The sequence below is a fragment of the Scyliorhinus torazame genome, chromosome 2, assembly GCF_047496885.1.
Source record: "Scyliorhinus torazame isolate Kashiwa2021f chromosome 2, sScyTor2.1, whole genome shotgun sequence".
NCBI lineage: Eukaryota > Metazoa > Chordata > Chondrichthyes > Carcharhiniformes > Scyliorhinidae > Scyliorhinus > Scyliorhinus torazame.
The window spans coordinates 97,934,543-97,956,005 of record NC_092708.1 but is presented as its reverse complement, the minus strand read 5'-3'; the positions used below and the strand labels follow the sequence as shown (position 1 = coordinate 97,956,005).

General features: G+C 49.1%; 1 protein-coding gene across 1 annotated transcript in view; it reads right to left on the bottom strand.

Annotated features, from left to right (window-relative positions):
* The window catches only part of pla2r1 (phospholipase A2 receptor 1), a 211,650-nt gene that overhangs the window by 92,834 nt on the left and 97,353 nt on the right, over nt 1-21,463 (bottom strand). The window contains exons 9-12 of the mRNA XM_072474555.1: nt 14,185-14,292; nt 10,418-10,524; nt 3,446-3,615; nt 3,019-3,230 (exon numbers count right to left, since the gene is read on the bottom strand). Of these exons, the coding sequence (XP_072330656.1) occupies nt 3,019-3,230; nt 3,446-3,615; nt 10,418-10,524; nt 14,185-14,292 (597 nt within the window). The remainder of the gene's footprint in view (nt 1-3,018; nt 3,231-3,445; nt 3,616-10,417; nt 10,525-14,184; nt 14,293-21,463) is intronic.

The window sequence follows — 21,463 nt, the reverse complement described above, 5'->3', positions numbered from 1 at the left end:
TCGGATTTCGGAAGCGTGGAGGGTCCTAGAGAAGAATGCTACTGGCCTGCCCGCCTGGTTGAGGGTGGCATGCATTGCGGCCTTGGTGATGTTGGCCTTGAGTGGGCTTCATCCGTCAGGGGGAAACTGATGGTCTGAATAAGTTGGCGGGCTTTGTCCGCGTAGTTGGGGACCCACTGGGCGTAGTAGGAGAACAGCTCTAGGCATCGTTTTAGGGTATTGAGGCTGTGGGGAGGGGGGAGTTCTGTGAGGGGGCGCATACAGTCGGGGTCGGGCCCTAGGACTCCGTTCTCCATGACGTGGCCGAGGATGACCAGTCGGGTAGTACGGAAGACACACTTTTCTTTGTTGTATGTAAGATTGAGGGATTGGGCGGCCATGAGGAACCTCTGAAGGTTGGCGTCATGGTCCTGCTGATCATGCCCGCTGATGGTCACATTGTCCAGGTACGGGTATGTCGCCCGCAAACTGTACTGGTCCACCATTCGGTCCATCGTTCTCCGAAAGACCGAGACCCCATTAGTGATGCCGAAGGGAACTCTGAGGAAGTGGAAGAATCGGCCGGCTGCTTCAAAGGCAGTGTAGTGGTGCTCTTCCGGGCGGATTGGGAGCTGGTGGTAGGCCGACTTCAAATCGACCGTGGAGAACACACGGTACTGCGCGATCTGGTTGACCATCTCCGCTATGCGGGGCAGGGGGTACGCATCCAGTTGCGTGAACCGGTTAATTGTCTGGCTGTAGTCCACCACCATCCGGTTCTTTTCCCCGGTCCGGATGACCACCACTTGCGCTCTCCAGGGGCTGTTGCTGGCCTCTATGATCCCTTCACTCAACAGTTGTTGGACCTCCGACTTGATAAATACCATGTCTAGCGAGCTGTACCGCCTGCTCCTGGTGGTAATGGGCTTACAGTCAGGAGTGAGATCCACAAAGAGTGAAGGGGTGGAGACCTTGAGGGTTGCGAAGCTGCATACTGTGAGGGGGGGGGGGGCAAGAGTCCGCCGAACTGTAGGGTCAGGCTTCGGTGATTACACTGAAAATCCAATCCGAGCAGTAGGGGGGCGCAGAGGTGGGGGGAGGACGTAGAGCTTAAAGCGGGTATACTCCACGCCCTGCATCGCGAGATTGGCGATACAGTATCCCCGGATCTGGACTGAATGAGACCCGGAGGCAAGGGAGATTGTTTGTGAGGCGGGGTAGGTGTGGAGGGAGCAGCGCCTTACCGTGTCGTGGTGGAAAAAGCTCTCCGTGCTCCCGGAGTCGAAGAGGCAGGCGGTCTCGTGCCTGTTGACCCGGACGACCATCATGGAGTTCTTTAGCGGTTTCGGCTGCGACTGGTCGAGGGTCACCACGCCCAGCTGCGGATAGCCTGCGTGGTTGGTGGAGTCACAAGATGGCGGCCCCCATGTGTCGGACGGGATTGAAGATGGCGACCAAGATGGCCATCCCCATCGGTCGCACGCGTCGGTCGGTGCTGGGGCCAGCGGCCAAAGGTGGCGGCTCCCATGAGTCGCACGTGTCGGCTGGTGTTGGGGTCAGCGGCCAAGATGGCGGCCCCCACGATTCGCACGCTGCCGATGACGTATCTGGAAGGGGCGTACCGGGCAGGCATGCAGCCACATTGTGGGTTCTGTGGGCCTGCGAGTCCATAGGTCGGGCCTGGTGCGTTTTCGATTTCTGGGCCTTAGGTCGGCCCAGACAGACTCTCGCATAGTGCCCCTTTTCCCCGCAGTCGCTGCACGTCGCTGAGCGGGATGGGCAACGCTGCCGGGGATGTTGGCCCTGGCCGCAGAAGTAGCATTGCGGTTTTCCGGGCTGGGCTGGCAGACGAGCGGCGCAGGCCGGCGACGTAGGCGGGTTCGACGGGGGCCGCGACGATAGTGTCCGCGAGGGGTTCGCCGGGCCCGCGGGGAACGCGCTAAGGTTCTCGTCGGCCATCTCTAGCGAGGTAGCTAGCTTTACCGTGTGCTGCAGGTCGGAGGTCCCGTTTTCCAGATGGCGCTGCCTGATATAGTTCGAGCGGACCCCCACCACATAGGTGTCCTGGATCTGTGAGTTCATATGCTCCTCCGCCGTCACATCTCGATAGCTGCAGTTCCTCGCGAGTAGAGTCAGGGTTTCCAGATACTCGTCCAGCGATTCTCCGTCGCGTTGACGGCGAGTAGTGAGGAGGTGTCTAGCGAACACCTCATTTACGGGCTTCACGAAGTGCGCCTTGAGGGTTGTGACCGCCTCCTCGTATGTGGCCGCTTTCTCAATCATTACCGAGATTCGATGGCTCACCCGACCATGGAGGAGTCGCAGTTTGAGAGTCTCCGAGGGAGCCGTTGTGGAGGAGTCGATGTAGGCCTCGAAGCATCAAAGCCAATGTTCAAATATTTCCTTGGCTTCGGACGCGCGGGCGTCGAGTTCGAGCCTGAGCGGCTTCCATGCTGCTGTTGATAACTAATAAATTGATATATCTTCAATTCACCACAAGGCCGAGAAAGCAAGTGAACATAAGGCTTTATTAGTCGTGAACCTGCCTAGCCAGAGTCAGTTGTGCAGATGGGTTATATATAGTCCCGGTCACCGGGGTTACAGTACAGTACCTGGAAGCAGCTCGTATCACCACTTCCAGGTCATAGGTTACATTAGGTGGATACAATGGTTACAGTGTCATGCATTATGGTGAATACATTCACCACAAGAGGATTTTATAATTATTTTTTATTCATGAAAATGAATAATATAGTAGAATATTACATTTACTGTAAGCTACTTTAGTTGGCTACCAATCATAAAATGCTCACAGGCTGATGGATGTGAAATAATCTGTGAGGATTACAATTTGATTTATAACAAATTGTTATATTATTTCATTATTCGCGCTCTATCAAGATCAGAATTAAATTTCAGTGCTATGTACCAAGCTAAACCTTCTACAACGGAGAATAGCGAAGGTGAAAGCAAAACGTGAAAAGGAAACATATTTGCTTATCTTTTACCGATAGTTGATTTGAAAGTAAATCCTTTCACCTTGAAGCAGTGCCGGAGATCCGACCTCGATTCCCATCCAAAATGACATTTCGATCTACCCTTTATAGTCTGATCGGGAAAGGATTCTGATCGGGCAGCAGATGTAGCTTTTTGCTCACACAAAGACATCGCTTTGAAGGTTTTACAATCTTTAACTTCCCAAAGGTTACGAGATTTTCCTCTTGCCAATGCAACGCAGCCACCTGAATGAGCTGTAAAGCAAAGGCGGCAATCCGCAGAAGATATGAAACAACTATCCAAATGTTATTTTCTCACCTACTAGAAAATTCAAATAAAAGTTCCAAATCCTGAATTTATTCTTCCCTCTTAAATAGTAAAACATAAACTTACAAGAGACGCAAAATAATTATGGTTAAAAGTAAATAATAAATTAATATATTTTGAAAATAGTGTGTTTTTAATCTACCTGGTTGATTTTTATTCCAATTTGTGAAGGAAACTGGTACATTCCTATAATTTGTTGTTAACCAGGTATATTCGTCTGTGTGGTTCCTATCCTGAAGACCAATCCAGAAATGCTTGTTTTCTTCTCCAGCGAAATTACTGATCAGATTGTTGACGAAGGCTTGTTCAAACCTATGGAAATGGTAAAACTACAAAATGAAGTAGAGAAACAACCAGTTTTTCATCATGACTGTGATGGCCGTAGGGATTGGCACAACATTTATTCACATTTCTGCTGTGCTGACCTCCAATGCACTTCAAAGTCTGACCAATACTGACAGGTTCTTCACATTGATGGCAGAATTTCATAAAATACAATACACGCAGACATTATGGTGTAACTTGTAACCTCAGAATTAACATGCACAATTTGTCTTTCCTAATTTAGGACTTATCTGGGCACCAAGAATGTATGTACCCATCATAAATTCTGTAATTCCACAAGCAACAAAAAACAACCATTAGTTTGTTAATTCAGGCACATGTTAATGAGATAAATAATGAAGAAGTGATTAGGGTAGATCAAATTGGCATTACTGTGATGAACAGCTTAATTTGTACAGGGCCTTTTATTTCTCACAATTTGATCGGTTGGCTTATGAAAATACAACGGTACACATGTTTTCGATACATTTGGTAGTAAAATGTTTGTTTCTAAATGTGGGAAAGAAATACACCGCTCTAATGTACCCATTCTTTAATGGAAATTAGGGCCGCATTTCCAAATCCGGTGAGGCAGGAATGGTCGGGAGAGTTCCACTGAGGAACATGGCCTGGATTCCTGCCTCCCATTTTTGCCCCCTGCCATTTTTATGAGGAGGAGATAGGAGCAGGCTATTGAACAGTCCTGCTCCTAATGAGGTATCTAGCATCGCTGTGGGCTGATTAAGAGCCTGTTCCCAGTTTGTTTTCTTTCATTTACTGAGAGGAGGCTGGACTTCAGCAACTGTCTGGAATAAAACCAGCTCAATGGTGGCAGGGTCAGCTGGAAGCTTCTGTGAAAAGATGGAGTTTGAAGGGGCACAGAAGAGGCTGAGCATGGCAAAAGGGCCATGTAGTAGCCTGTACGGGGCCTATGGGGTGGGGATGATTATCTTCCCCATGAACCTTGCAGAGTACAAACTCCCCCGGTAGGGGCGGGGAATTTCTATTATCCGTCAATCGGTAAGGCACTGACCAGAAGGGGAGGCAGATTTAGTAGGAAAGTGGGGGAACCATGTCTGGGAAAGGTGGGGTTGGGGATGTCTTTGAGCGTAGCGCCAGTGGTGTCGATGGTGGGATCCTGGAGAGGAACTCAGTGTACTGGTAATAGGAGGGAACAGTCACTGTCAGGAATGGGATGGGATAGGATGGCAGGTCCAGGTTGGCAGTCTGGTAGGTGAAGGTCTCATCGAGGGGGATTAAACAGGTAACTTGGGTAACGAGAGGGGGCAGCGTCAGGGTGGGCAAGAGGATGGAAATGGGTGTCGGTTCTGAGAAGGCCTGTGGAGATGGATCATGATAGGGCCCAGGGTAATAGGAAGTTTAAGGGTGACAGAGGATTTGGATTTGTTTATTGTCACTTGTACCAAGGTACAGTGAAAAGCATTTTTCTGCAAGCAGCTCAACAGATCATTAAGTACATGAAAAGAAAAGGAAATAAAAGAAAATACATAATAGGGCAACACAAAGGTACACAATGTAAATAGGTAACACCGGCATCGGTTGAAGCATACAGGGGTGTAATGTTAATGAGGTCACTCCATAGGAGGGTCATATAGGAGTTTGGTAACAGTGGGGAAGAAGCTCTTTTTGAGTCTGTTCATGCATGTTCTCAGACTTTTGTATCTCCTGCCCAATGGAAGAAGTTGGAAGAGTGAGTCAGCCGGGTGGGAGGGGTCTTTGATTATGCTGCCCGCTTTCACCAGGCAGCGGGAGGTGTAGATGGAGTCAATGGATGGGAGGCAGGTTCGTGTGATGGACTGGGCTGTGTTCACGACGACGTTTCTTGCGGTCTTGGGCCGAGCAGTTGCCATCCAGGCTGTGATGCAGCCAGATAGGATGCTTTCTATGATGCATCTGTAAAGTTGGTAAGAGTTAATGTGAACATGCCAAATTTTCTTAGATTCCTGAGGAAATATAGGCGCTGTTGTGCTTTCTTGGTGGTAGCATTGACATGGGTGGACCAGGACAGAGTTTTTGAGATGTGTATCCTGAGGAATTTGAAGCTGCTAACCATCTCCACCTTGGCCCTGTTGATGCTGACAGCGGTGTGTACAGTACTTTGCTTTCTGAAAGGCAACACGGTGGCACAGTGGTTAGCACTGCTGCCTCACAGCACCAGGGGCTCGGGTTCAATTCCAGCCTTGGCTGACTGTGTGGAGTTTGCACATTCTCCCCATGTTTGCGTGGGTTTCCTCCAGGTGCTCCGGTTTCCTCCCACAGTCCAAAGATGTGCAGGTTTGGTGGATTGGCCATGCTAAATTGTCCCTTAATGTCCAGGGATATGCAGGTTAAGTGTGGTTATGGGGATAGGGCTGGGGGCATGGGAGCCTGGTTAGAACATAAGACCATAAGAACATAAGAACTAGGACCAGGAATAGGCCATCTGGCACTTTGAGCCTGCTCCGCCATTCAATGAGATCACGGCTGATCTTTTGTGGACTCAGCTCCTCTTCCCGGCCCGAACACCATAACCCTTTATTCTTTTATTCTCCAAAAAACTATTTATCTTTATCTTGAAAACATTTAATGAAGGAGCTTCAACTGCTTCACTGGGCAGGGAATTCCATAGATTCACAATCCTTTGGGTGAAGAAGTTCCTCCTAAACTCAGTCCTAAATCTACTTCCCCTTATTTTGAGGCTATGCCCCCTAGTTCTGCTTTCACCCGCCAGTGGAAACGACCTGCCCGCATCTATCCTATCTATTCCCTTCATAATTTTATATGTTTCTATAAGATCACCCCTCTTCCTTCTAAATTCCAACGAGTACAGTCCCAGTCTACTCAACCTCTCCTCGTACTCCAATCCCCTCAACTCTGGGATTAACCTAGTGAATCTCCTCTGCACACCCTCCAGCGCCAGTACATCCTTTCTCAGGTAAGGTGATCAAAACTGAACACAATACTCCAGATGTGGCCTCACTAACACCTTATACAGTTGCAGCATAACCTCCCTAGTCTTAACTTCCATCCCTCTAACAATGAAGGACAAAACACCATTCGCCTTCTTAATCACATGTTGCACCTGTAAACCAACTTTTTGCGACTCATGCACTAGCACACCCAGGTCCCTCTACACAGCAGAATGTTTTAATATTTTATCTTTAAATAATAATCCTTTTTGCTGTTATTCCTACCAAAATGGACAACCTCACATTTCTCAACGTTGTATTCTATCTGCCAGACCCTAACCCATTCACTTAACCTATCCAAATCCCTCTGCAGACTTCCAGTATCCTCTGCACTTTTTGCTTACCACTCATCTTAGTGTCGTCTGCAAACTTGGATACATTGCCCTTGGTCCCCAATTCCAAATCATCTATGTAAATTGTGAACCTTTGTGGGCCCAACACTGATCCCTGAGGGACACCACTAGCTACTGATTGCAAACCAGAGAAACACCCATTAATCCCCACTCCATACTATTACATTACCGTTAACGCCATACATCTTTATCTTACGTAGCAACCTTTTGTGTGGCACCTTGTCAAAAGCTTTCTGGAAATCCAGATATACCACATCCATTGGCTCCCGGTTGTCCACCGCACTGGTAATGCCCTCAAAAGGTGAAGGGCTTAGCAGTGGCCTGCTGACTTTGAGGGAAACTTGTAAAGAACATGTTCACTATATGTATCACTTCAATTTGTTCACAAATGTACTGACACATTGATGATGCAGTCTGCAGACAACCCTGCCTTAGTAAAATCAAATTACTGCGGATGCTGGAATCTGAAACAAAAACAGAAAATATCGGACAACTCACTATCCTGCTCACATCCTGTCCTTGGCCTGCTGCAATGGAGGAATAACACCTTATCTTCCAATTAGGCACATTACAGCCTTCTGGACTTAATATGAAGTTCAACAACTTCAGATTGTGAACTCTCGCCTCCCCCTTCACCCCATGTTTATTTCTGTCAATTTATTTTCATTCCTTCCATTGATCTGTTTTTCCCTCACCATTGTTCCCCCTCCCCCACTCCACTTGGGCCAATTGTTCCTAGTTGCTCTTTGACACACTAGTTGCCCTTTGTTCTGCCATTCACACATTCTAATCTCTTTATATGCCACTATCAGCACCCTTCTTAGCCTTAATCGACCCATTTACATTCATTTTCCTGCTGTTCTCGACATCTTTGTCAATCTCCACCTATCGCTGGCCCCCTAACCAGCCCCACCGCTCCATGCCCTCCACCCCACTACAGTATAAATCTGACCCCATTTTCGGTTCTCTGTTGCTCTGACAAAGTCATCCAGATCAAAACATTAGCTTCCTTCTCCCTCGGCAGATGCTGTCAGAGCTGCTGACATTGCCCAATATTTTCTGTTTTTGTCCCTGCCTTGGTAATGGCTCTCAACCAAATGAGAAGGAAGACCCAGTGTTGGGTGGCATGTGGCCAGGGACCTGAGCAGCAAGAGGCTGCGGTGCATCTAGAAGGTCAAGGTGCTGCCAAACCTGGATCACTGCAACAGCAAGCATTGGCCCAACCGTGGGTGTTTCGCCAGTGGCGCTCTTAACTAGAAATGAGCAAAAGGCAGTGCCGGAGGTGCCTTCTTATGTCCCGAGATGTAGTTCCCACATCTGCTTGCTTTTCCATTAGAAGCTGCAGAAAACCCCAAAACCTAAGTCACATAATAGTAACAACAAACGTTGAGAAATGCAAATTTAAAATTTTTCTGAAAGGCACCAGGAAAATATAATTTCAATACTTTGATGCCAAAAAACTGCATCTGAAATAAAAACTTTGAAGAGTCCCACCTTGCTGGAAAACATTTTGCACTGTCGATTTTTAATTGGACAAAAAGAAAAACTAAAGCAACCATGTATTTTTTTTTTGCCACAGTGATCCCATGCATCAGCTGTACTCTGGACCAATCCAGTAAGAGTTCTGCCAAAACATTTCAGAATCATACCAGGAAGAAAAAAATACTATTACATGGTTTTAAAGAGTAGTATTTCAAATACGAGTCACATCGAGATACATTGGGCGAATTCTCCGTCCCGCCGCACCAGCGCCCCTGTATTTCTAAATTATTATAGAACTTTATGAAACACCGGCAACTACTTAATTAGCCTTATATCAAGCTTTTAAAAGTGCAAAAAGATAATTATTTTACTGATCAAATCAATGTATTGCTTTCCAAAACCAAAATACTATGGATACTGGAAATCTGAAATAGGAACAGAAAATACGCGAAATAATCAGCAGCTCCTGCAGCAACCGTGATGCGAGAAAAGAGTTACAATTCAGGTTGTGACCTTTCATCTGAACTCCCATCTGATACATCAGTAACTGTCGCTGCATTCAGTGAGCAAAAGCGAGCAAGAATGAGAGAGAAAGGCTGAGAGGGGAAGAATTAAATTTTCCACTAGGGAGGGGCCGGGTCAGTCACAAATATTTGATATGTAAACCTATTGGATGAGATTGCACATGTGGGACATTAATTTCTAAGATTTGCTCAGTTTCTTATAAAGGTGGAGCTCAAAAAAGGGCTTGTAAACCTCTGTTCTTGATGAATGGATTCTGGGAAGGAGCTAGAAGAGATGTTGTTACGCTATCTACAGAGACTGACAACTCTTAAGAAGAAGTTCAAACTTCCAGTGAATGACTGAAATGATCACACAACGTTTCAAATTAAGACTTTTACTGGAACAAACAAACTAAAATCAGCTCAGACTAAACACTATTTCTGTAGGCAACTTATACGCTAAACTACAGGAAAGATCCCCATTAAACTTTTGCAATGACCAGAAATTCCCCACCATGTTTATTCTTTACACTGACCCTTAAATGAACACTGCATTATCAGTGTCCACAACTATTCTCAGCTCCTTCCCCCACAGGAAAACCTCTACTCTGAAAGCTGGCTTTCACATTGAGGGATGCATCTCAACCCAAAGTTAGGTGAATCTTCCAGGCTTCATTTGAACCCTTACGGACCTGGTCTGTTCAATCTGTGTGTAGGCTCCCACCTGTTTCCTGTATAATGAACAATGGAGATATAATGCTTCCATCTCTCGGCACTCTCTCTCACTTTTTATAATTCTTATAGGCTGACTATGAGGTAAAATGATATTTTTAGGAAAACCCAAAACCTCATCCTACAATTGCTTACTATGGACCCTTCCCCTCTCAAAGCCCACCTGCATGGAATGCGAATCACACAGACCTTGTATCCAGGAAGAAATGCTAATTAGCTATCCTCTAGACTCCCAACTTCATTCCACCTTGAGATAAAATAGACAGTTTAAAGTTAAACTGTTTACAAAACCTGACATTCCTAGCACCTCCCTGGGATTTGGAGACTAGCAGTCTATTCACCATCAGCATCAACAGCCCTGGCCATTTTTTGAAGGTGTGAATATCTTGCACCTTATTTCCAGTAAAACAACCTGGGCCCCATTTAATCATCAAGAGCCTGGACACGCAAGCTTGTTGTGAATGTGATTCAGAGCAGGTCACATGATAATTGTCATTCCTTCATTTTACCCTAAATCAAGAAGCAGCGCCAAAACAGAACAATCTTATAAAACTTTGCATTTGTAACAACAGAAAGGCACAGCTCTTCAGAATTTGAATTATATTCCCTTGCTAATCAAAGATCAGCAAGGAATTGGAGGGGGTGTTACGAAAGGGATGTAAATTCCATAGGTTGTTGAGACTGAAAAAAACTGAACTGATTCTCTCCATCCATGAACAGAAATTGATGTAAGAATCATATATTTTTTTACCTGTTTTCAATGGTAGCAAGTGAACAATAATATTTTTTTGAAACTTCCTCATAGGTTTGGAGGTGATTGTCAATCTTATAGCAGGATTCTTCATATCTTTTCCAGTCCTGAAAAATGTAAGAATCTTTAGTTTCCAATATAAACACATGGGAAAACGTTCTCTAATTATTGTGCACAGAACTGATCAGGAGCTAGGAGAAGGCAATGTGAGGGGAGGGCACTATGGGAGAGGCAGCCTGGAATTGTCGGGGGAAGGCAATCAAGAGAGAGTTGACAGGGAAAGGGCTATCAAATGATTTTGGAGTTGCTGTAGGGCCAGTAGGAACAGGAAGTTGTTTTCTCCCATTTTTTTCTCTTAATTTACATATTCCTGTGGTCTAATACCTAGCCTTAGGATACATAAAATGTGGGCTTCATGTATATAGCAGTGAGACCAAAGCTTGTGCATATCAGGGGATCCACTGATAAATTGGTATGTCTTGCACTAGTTTAATGCCTGAAAAAAATGGGTGCAATATGGGCGGCATGGCAGCATAGTGGTTAGCATTGTTGCTTCACAGCTCCAGGGTCCCCTGTTCGATTCCTGGCTTGGGTCACAATGCAGAGTCTGCATTTTCTCCCCATGTCTACGTGGGTTTCCTCTGCGTGCTCCGGTTTCCTCCCACAATCCAAAGATGTGCAGGTTAGTTGGATTGGTCATGCTAAATTGCCCTTAGGTGTCCAAAAAGGATAGGTGGGGTTGCTGGGTTACGGGGATAGGGTGGAGGTGTGTGCTTCGGTAGGGTGCTCTTTCCAGGGGCCGGTGCAGAATCGATGGGCCGAATGGCATCCTTCTGCACTGTAATTTCTATGCTTCTATGAGTAGTAATAATAATAATCGCTTATTGTCACAAATAGGCTTCAATGAAGTTACTGTGAAAAGCCCCTAGTCGCCACATTCCGGCGCCTGTTTGGGGAGGCCGGTACGGGAATTGAACCCGCACTGCTGGCATTGTTTTGCATTACAAGCCAGCTGTTTAGCCCACTGTGTTAAACCAGCCCCCAATTAATGAATGTATGTGCAACATTTGGATGGGAATTAAGATTTCCCTTTCAACAAATATAAATTTATTGTTTATAGATAATTAATGAAAATAGTATATGAAAACCCTGCTGCAATAGTGTTCTGCAAAAGGCAATTACTATTGTTGCATTAATCAGGAGTTAACTGGCCATTGCTTTAACTTTTAGAGTGTAATAAAGTGCATTTGGTGACCCATGGTTTTGCAGATTTAAGGAGGTGTGGTAAGGAAATGGATTTCCGAAAAGCTACCTCCCTTGATTTCTTCACCTCCTAATAAGGAAGGCACAAGTGATTGTTAGAAGGAATGGTGAGAAGGTGGGAGCTTATCTTCATTATTCTGTGATGATGATTGCAAACCAACTGGACAGTAACACAATAATTCCTTACAACTCCCATGGAACACAGCAATGTGATCGGGGGGGGGGGGGGGGGGGGGGGGGGGGGGGGGGCGGGAAGGGGGGGGGGGTGGGAAAGCTGAAAAATGGGTGCAATCAGTGACCTCTGGGAAAGCCTTAGCTGAAATACAGAAATATGTTGCCTCATTATGTCAGTGGAAAACTGATTATATTATTGACCCGACAGAATGATGGACTTTTCATACATTGGTGAACAACACTGGCAGCGCAAAATGATAATGCCAACAACCACCAGCAGTGTGCACAGAATATGAGCAATCTGATCTGCATGGCTTCCTGACAAGACAATATTGCTCTGTCACCTCAAGTAGCTGTGTCTGTACCAGTAGATCCTGGAGGACTGTGGGCCTTGATGCTACACCGCTTACCATTGGATATAATAGGTGCAACTTTCTTGATATAGGTGGCTTTCCTCTGTCAACAGCAATAATAATAGCTGAAGTATTATTAACAGTTAACAATAACTGCATCCAATACCTACAGTATGCAGCTCAAAATCTGCACAACATTTATAAATTAATCTAACTTGCCAAAGACTCACTCCTGCAGCAATGCTGATTTTGTGTTGTGAGGTTCACAACACTGCACATCAGCTATGGAATATGATACACTCTTCGCTTAACTATTTATTGGCTCTGACTTTGCTGTGAACAGTAAAGGATTGGCTTTTTCCATTAACCTTGTGTACAACTGACCACAGACTTTTAGAGAGGTTGTCAGCAGAGACTTCCTCTCTCTCCAGCATGTTTAAATTTGGCTTCCTCTACACAGGGGATGTGTGGCATCTGTAAGAGGAGAAACAGTAGTGAAGCTACTGAACATACCAGGTTCAAGAATCTTGTCTGACACGCACAGGAAGCAATGTAGGAAGTAAAAAACAGTATGTTTAAGACATTGTACAAAAAGCCAAACTAAGTTTGGGACATAAACGTGGGATTATGGGAAATACATAAAAGAACGAAACAGTAAAACTACTGAAAAAATAGAGTGTTGATTTTCTCATTAGGGAACCAGGCTCCACACTCTTCAAAATATTTTTTCAGGGCCAGAAAGGTAGTTCAGCACCATCACCATTATTACTTAGTACACCACTAAAATTAAGTTACTCCCAATTGAACAAGTCTTAACTTTTTCTGCCATTTTAAGAGGGAGAATAGTGGATAATTAGCCCAGGTTCACATCATAACACTGATTGCTGCACAGATCCTATTGGCAAAGACTGTAACAATGGAGGAGCAGGGTATCAGTGACAACAATTTCTAAATTTCCCTGTTTAACTGCAATGTGCAGGTGCCATACATTGCTGTCAGTTTTCTTATTCATCTTCTTGAGTTCTCTGAATGAAGGAAAGTCTGATGACCCACAGGCCAAGCAAGATCTCCACCACAGACGGGGCATGAAGGGAGATCCCAAATCCACCCCAGCCAGAATGGGGATCGAACCTTGTACCATTGACACCAATTTGTTCCAGCCACCTGAGCCAATTAGCTCCCTCACCAAGGATTCAGAGTTGCTGTGTCAACATATAATTTTACGTGCATGTTATAGCCTGGAACTATGAATAGTGATGGTTGACCCTTCAATTTCCTTCCATCGCTCGGCTGACTAGGAATCTTTCCCATTGTTACCACCGGCCAATGACTTATGTTCGAAGGATTTGGCCACATTACAAATGTACATTCCTTGACTATCAAGTCCTCGAGTGGGATTTGAACCCAAGCTTCTGGCTCAGAGGCACGGATTCTACCCACTGCACCACAAGACCTCCTTTTGTTAGTTTTACCTTGCAACAATAGCAACCCTCACTGTTGAGTACGGGAAAATCCACAGCATGATGCCAAAAAGAATAAGCTTAACTACTCTTATGCCTTTAATATTGCAGCACAAATAAGCCACTTCCTGTTATTTGATGGTATGCCAGAAACAAGTAGGAATCCTGCAGTAAATCAGCCTCTTGAAATGAAACAAAATGAAAATCGCTTATTGTCACAAGTAGGCTTCAATGAAGTTACTGTGAAAAGCACCTAGTCGCCACATTCCGACGCCTGTTCAGGGAGGCTGACACGGGAATCGAACCATGCTGCTGGCCTGCCTCGGTCTGCTTCCAAAGCCAGCGATTTAGCCCAGTGTGCTAAACCAGCCCCTTAGTGTGCGAAACCTTGATAGTACTGTTCTGCTACTCTCTTATAATACAGATGTTCCATCTGAAACCAATAACAATTTCCATACAATAATGGCTGAAATATTAAAATAAATCCAGGTTGTATTCCCAGGAATAGATATCTCACCCCAGGACAGCCTTTATCCTTTCCTGGTTGCTTTTGTTCCACTTTTCCTGGCTTCTTACAGATGCTCCATATAGTTTCCTCACAGTCTTTAACTTTCCATTGGCCATTCTGTAAATAATTTTTTAAAAAAAAAGTTTAATTCAATGTCATAATGAAAATAACAAAATAACACATTACTGTGCTTTTCTGAACCCATTTGTCCATTTGCAAACATTTAGCTACGCAAATCTCATCAGATGTTTGTTTGCTCTGGTCCAAATATGGTGCAACAATTTTACATATGCAATTATCCCAGTCACTAAAAAATATTGACAAGTGAATATTGCAGATTTTTAAAAAAATTACGGACTTCAGGTGGCGGCGGGTAGAAGGAAGATGCATGTTGGAGGGCCCCCGCCCAAAAATTGATTTTTCGGAGTTTTGATGCCCCGTCCCAGGAGCAACTTTTGATGAACAAGGGTAAGAAGGCACAGAGAAGAGAGACGTCCAAATCTCAAAGAAAAACGGCTGTGAAATAGGGGGCTAATGAAGGTCCACCGGTGGGTGGAAAGGTTGGCTCAGAAACTGGAAGGAAGGCGGAGGCTGGGGCGGCGGGTGAGGCCGCACTGCTCACGGCAGAAAGGATGACCGAGGCGATGGCAGTGGAACTCGAAAGGCAGTTCACAAAACACATGGAAGCGATGAGGAAGGAGATGGGGGCGGTATTGAAAGTGCTGGTGGAGGAGGCGATTGCCCCGGTGAGGGCAGCGGTATCGAGTGCAGCGGCTGAAGTGCGGAAGCAGGGTGAGACACTGAAGGAAGTGGAAGAGCCTTTAGCGCAACACAGTGACCAACTCACCTCGATGGGGAAGGAGCTGCGGAGGGTGACAGAGACCAACAACGGTCTGCGAGCCAAAATGGAAGACCTGCAAAACAGATCCAGGCGGCAGAATCTGAGGATCGTGGGTCTGCCCGAAAGGGTGGAAGGCCCGAGGCCGACTGAGTATTTTGCCACGATGTTGGCGGAGTTATTGGGGGAGGGGGAAGATCCCACTCGATACAAACTGGATCGGGCTCACAGGTCGTGGAGCCTATACCAAAGGCGAGTGAGTCGCCAAGAGTGATGGCTGTTCCCGTAGGTACCGCGTGAAGGAGAAGGTCCTGCGCTGGCCAAAGCAGAAGCGGGAGGTGCAGTGGGCTGGAGTTGGTATACGCATATACCAGGAATTTACAGTGGAGTTGGCGAGGAGGTGGGCGTCCTTCGCCGAGTGAAGACGGCACTGTATAACAGCAAGGTGCCGTGCGGCATAGTGTATCCGGCTAAGTTGAGGGTGATCTACAAATCCAAAGACTTTTATTTTGAGACGGTGGAAGCGGAGATGTTTGTGAAGGCAGAAGGGCTACGGCAGAATTGAGAAATGGGATTGAGGACTGGTCTTGTACTGAGGGTAGGGGGTTGGTAGGAGAGTATGTAGCTGTATGTAGCTTTATCTTTTCACTACATGTTGTTGTATGTACTGTGGTAGTCACCACTGATGTATATATTGTATATATAGGATGTTGATATAGGTGCTTTACGGTAAGGCCCCTGTACTCCAGGTACGGGGGTAGATCCCTGCCTGCTGGTTCCGCCCAGTAGGCGGAGTATAAATATGTGTGCTTCCAGTACAGCAGCCATTTCGACAGCTGCTGTAGGAGGCCACACATCTCAGTGTAATAAAGCCTCGATTACATCCTACTCTCGTCTTTGTGTAATTGACCGTGCATCAATTTATTACAATGAGTTTTTCAGAAGGTGGACCTCCGCATCAAGCTGGATCGCCTGCAGCTGCATCCGCAAGCAGACAACGCCAAAAAGGACTTTGATCATTGGCTAGCCTGTTTTGAAGCGTACATCGGGCTGCGCCAGACGAAATTCCAGAAGCACAGAAGCTCCAGGTCCTTTACACGCGGCTGAGCCCCAACGTCTTTCCACTTGTCCAGGGCGTGCCGACCTACGCAGAGGCCATGGCGCTATAGAAGGAAAATACGCTCAGCGGACTAACACACTCTACGCCCGGCACCTCCTCTCCACACGGCGTCAACTTCCCGGTGAGTTGGTGGAAGATTTCTGGCGCGCCCTGCTCCCCCGAGTTAGAGACTGTGACTGTCAGGCCGTTTCGGCCACGGAACAATCAAATTTGCTAATGAGAGACGCATTTGTTACGGGCATAGGGTCTGACTACATCTGCCAGCGCCTCTTAGAGAAGGTCACGCTCAACCTCACGGCGACCACAAAACTAGCGCTTTCACTTACGGTCGCATCACGCAACATTCAGGCCTATGCCCCCGACCGCGCGGCCCACCCCCCCTGTGCATCATGGACTCCGCAGACGGCCGCCCCATCGTGGACCCCATCAGCGACCACCCTCAACCAATCCCGTGCCTGTGCCGCGCGGCAGACAACCAACCCCGGGGGGCCCAAATGCTACTTCTGTGGGCAGTCAAAACACCCCCGACAGCGCTGCCCGGCGTGGAGCGCCCTCTGCAAGGCCTGTGGCAAGAAGGGACATTTCGCTGCAGTGTGCTAGGCTCGCTCAATCGCCGCTATTGTCCCGGTACCCCTCACGTGCATCCAGTGGGCGCCGCCATCTTCCCCTCCTAGGACGAGATGCGGCCAGTGGACGCCGCCATCTTGCCCAACTCGCAACACGTGCGGGCCACTATCTTGTTCCTCCCAGGACCAACGGGCGACGCTATCTTGCTTCCCCCATGACACGTGCGGCCCGTGGGCGCCGCCATCTTACCCGACTCAGGGCCCACCTCATCTGGCCACTCATCGCCTGCAACCTCCAACGACCAGCTACGTCTCGCCTCGGCCACGATTGACACACAACCACTCAACCTCGCAACTGCTTCAACTAAAGTGAAGGTCAACGGGCACGAGATCTCCTGCCTGCTGGACTCCAGGAGCACAGAGCTTCAGTCACCCCGATACGGTAAGGCGCTGCTCCCTCGCGGTACACCCCGCTAACCAGAGAATCTCCTTGGCCTCCGGGTCCCACTCCGTGGCGATCCGGGGTTACTGCATCGCCACTCTCACTGTCCAGGGCGTGGAGTTCAGCGGCTTCTGCCTCTACATCCTCCCCAACCTCTGCGCTGCCTTGCTACTCGGCCTGGACTTCCAGTGCAACCTTCAGAACCTAACCCTGAAATTCGGCGGGCCATTACCATCCCTTACTGTGTGCGACCTCGCAACCCTTAAGATCAACCCACCTTCCCTTTTTGCAAACCTAACCCCGGATTGCAAACCCGTCGCCACCAGGAGCAGACGGTTCAGCGCCCAGGACAGGACCTTCTGAAGTCCAGCGGCTGCTTCGGGAAGGCATCATCGAAGCTAGCAACAGCCCCTGGAGAGCCCAAGTGGTAGTGGTCAAAAATGGGGAGAAAAACAGAATGGTCGTTGACTGCAGTCAGACTATCAATTGGTACACGCAGCTCAACGCGTACCCCTCCCACGCATATCTGATATGGTCAATCAGATTGCACAGTACCGGGTCTTCTCGACAGTAGACCTGAAATCGGCCTACCATCAGCTCCCCATCCGCAAAGCGGACCATCCATAAACTGCATTCGAGGCAGACGGCCACCTTTACCACTTTCTTAGGGTTCCCTTTGGCGTCACCAATGGGGTCTCGGTCTTCCAACGGGAGATGGACCAAATGGTTGACCGGTACGGGCTGCGGGCCACTTTACCGTACCTGGATAACGTCACCATCTGTGGCCACGACCAGCAGGACCATGACGCCAACCTTGCCAAATTTCTCCACACCGCCACTCTCCTCAACCTCACGTATAACAAGGAGAAGTGCGTGTTCAGCACGAACCGCTTAGCCATCCTCGGCTATGTGGTCCAGAATGGAGTTCTGGGGCCCGACCCCGATCGCATGCACCCCGTCATGGAACTCCCCCTCCCCCACTGCCCCAAGGCCCTCAAACGTTGCCTGGGGTTCTTTTCATATTACGCCCAGTGGGTCCCAAACTATGCGGACAAGGCCCGCCCACTCATTCAATCCACTGTTTTTCCTCTGACGGCCGAGGCTCACCAGGCCTTTAACCATATCAAGGCCGACATCGCCAAGGCCGCGATGCACGCGGTCGACAAGGCGCTCCCCTTCCAAGTCGAGAGCGATGCATCAGACATTGCTAGGGCCGCCACCCTCAACCAGGCAGGCAGGCCCGTGGCATTCTTTTCACGCACCCTCCATGCCTCCGAAATTCGGCACTCCTCTGTCAAAAAAGAGGCCCAAGCCATCGTGGAAGCTGTGCGCCATGGGAGGCATTACCTGGCCGGCAAAAGATTCACTCTCCTCACTGATCAACGGTCGGTTGCCTTCATGTTTAACAACACACAGCGGGGTAAGATCAAAAACGATAAAATCTTGAGGTGGAGGATTGAGCTCTCCCACCTACAATTACGAGATTTTGTATCGCCCCGGTAAGCTCAACAAGCCCCCCGATGCCCTATCCCGAGGTACATGTGCCAGCGCACAAGTGGACCGACTCCGGACCCTGCACACAACCTCTGTCACCCAGGGGTCACACGTTTTTACCATTTCATAAAGGCCCGCAACCTGCCCTACTTCATCGAGGAAGTCAGGGCGATCACCGGAGACTACCAGGTCTGCGCGGAGTGTAAACCGCACTTCTACCGGCTAGACCGTGCGCGCCTGGTGAAGGCCTCCTGCCCCTTTGAACGCCTCAGCATGGACTTCAAAAGGCCCCTCCTCTCCACCGACCGCAGCACGTACTTTCTCAGTCTGGTCGATGAATATTCCCGATTCCCCTTTGCCATCCCATGCCCGGCATGACGTCTGCCACTGTCATTAAAGCCCTCAACAGCATCTTCGCTCTGTTCGACTTCCCCGCCTACGTCCAGTGACCGGGGATCCTCATTCATGAGCAATGAGCTGCGCCAGTACCCGCTCAACAGGGGCATTGTCTCAAGCAGGACGACCAGCTACAACCCCAAAGGAAACGGGCAGGTGGAGAGGGAGAATGGGACGGTCTGGAGGGCCGTCCAGCTGGCCCCACGGCCCAGAAATCTCCTGGCCTCCCGCTGGCAGAAGGTCCTCCCCAACGCACTTCACTCCGTTCGGTCGCTCCTGTGCACCCCGACTAATGAAACCCCCCATGGACATCTATTTGCCTTCCCTAGGATGTCCATCTCCGGGGTTTCGCTCCTGACATGGCTGGCAGCCCCTGGACCCGTTCTCCTCCGTAGACACGTTCGACTCCACAAGGCGGACCCGTTGGTTGAGAGGGTAGAGCTACGACTTCCGGTTGCGGCTATGCCTAGGTAGGTCGCACGTTCGACAGCTCCCGCCGGGAACGGACTTTTGGGCTCTTCATGGGGCCCCAACGGCAATTGTTCAACGGAAGGTTGTGGGAAGGTGACAGCAAGGTTCCCCCGACATTATATGGATTGGACCAGGAGTGGAGCGGTTAAAAAAGTGGTCCTGGTGCAGCGAAAAGTGCGAGGGAGGAAAGGCAAGATGGCGGCGGGTGGAGACCAAGCAGCGTGGGCGCAGTGGTCGCAGGAGCAGCAGGAGTATCTTAAACGCTGCTTTGAGGAGCTGAGGACAGAAATGCTGGCGCCAATGAAGGCAGCGATTGAGAAGCTTGTGGAGTCCCAGAAGACCCAAGGGGCTGCGATCCGGGAGGTGCGGCAAAAAGCCTTGGAGAACAAGAACGAGATCTTGGGCCTGGCGGTGAAGGTGGAGGCGCATGAGGCGCTGCACAAGAGGTGGGTGGAAACATTCGAGGACCTGGAGAATAGGTCTAGGAGGAAGAATCTTCGGATTCTGGGTCTCCCTGAAGGAGTGGAGGGGCCCGATGCCGGGGCATATATGATCACGATGCTCAATTCGCTGATGGGCGCGGGAGCTTTCCCGAGGCCCCTGGAGCTGGATGGGGCTCATTGGGTCCTGGCAAGGAGACCCAAAACCAACGAGCCACCAAGGGCTGTAGTGCTGAGGTTCCACCGCTTTATGGACAGGGAGTGTGTCCTGAGATGGGCCAAAAAAGAGCGGAGCAGCAGGTGGGAGAACACGGAGATCAGAATTTACCAGGACTGGAGTGCGGAGGTGGCTAAGAAGAGGGCTGGTTTCAACCGGGCTAAGGCGGTGCTCCATCGGAAGGGGGTAAAGTTCGGGATGCTGCAGCCAGCACGATTGTGGGTCACGTTCCAAGATCGGCACCACTATTGTGAGACGCCTGATGAGGCGTGGGACTTTATACAGACTGAAAAGTTGGACTCAAATTGAGGGTTTGTCGTGTGGGATGTTTACTGTGTTTACTGCGTTTGGGGAATGTTCTTTTTGTTTGAGCGCTGGGTGCAGATGGGTGAATGGATTTAATGTGGGGGCTGTGGGAGAGTGTGGGTGTCGGTGTTGGAGGGGCAGGGCCCCATGGAGGAAGAGGGGGAGCGGACGCCCGGGGATGGGGAGTTGGGGTAAGGCCGCAAAAAGGAGCTGCGCCAGAGGGGCGGGGCCAGCTCAGGAAAGGCGGGCTTTTTCCCGCGTTAGGGAAGGATGGGGGCGGGGCTGGGGGGGGAAGGGCGGTGCTGGAGAGGAGCGCACACTGACAGCCAAGGGGTGGGGGGATTCTCACACTGGGGGGTCGATGGAATGGCGGGAGGGGCCGGGGTCAGCAGGAGTCAGCTGACTTACGGGAGTGTCATGGGGGAGCAAAATGGCTAGATGAGGATCTCGCGGGGGGGAGGGGGGGAACTGGGTTGCTGCTGCATTGGCCAAAGGGGAGCTGGAAGTAGGAGAGGTAGTCGGGGTGGGGGTCCGCCGCCTGGGGGACTGGAGGGTGCGGGCTGGCCTAGAAAAGGAGATTGCTAGTCAGCTAGTCAGCGGGGGGGGGGAGTAGCCCCCCGATCCGGCTGATAACTTGGAATGTGAGAGGCCTGAACGGGCCGGTCAAGAGGGCCCGAGTGTTCGCGCACTTAGAGGTACTGAAGGCAGACGTCGTTATGCTCCAGGAGACACATCTGAAGGTGGCAGATCAGGTTAGGCTGAGAAAGGGATGGGTAGGGCAGGTCTTTCATTCAGGGCTGGATGCGAAGAACAGAGGGGTTACTAGTGGGGAAGCGGGTGTCGTTCGAGGCGCTGAATATTGTAGTGGATAATGGAGGTTGATATGTGATGGTGAGTGGTGGGTTGCAGGGGGTGCGGGTGGTACTGGTGAACGTATATGCCCTGAATTGGGATGATGCCGGATTTATGAAACGCATGCTGGGTCGGATTCCGGATCT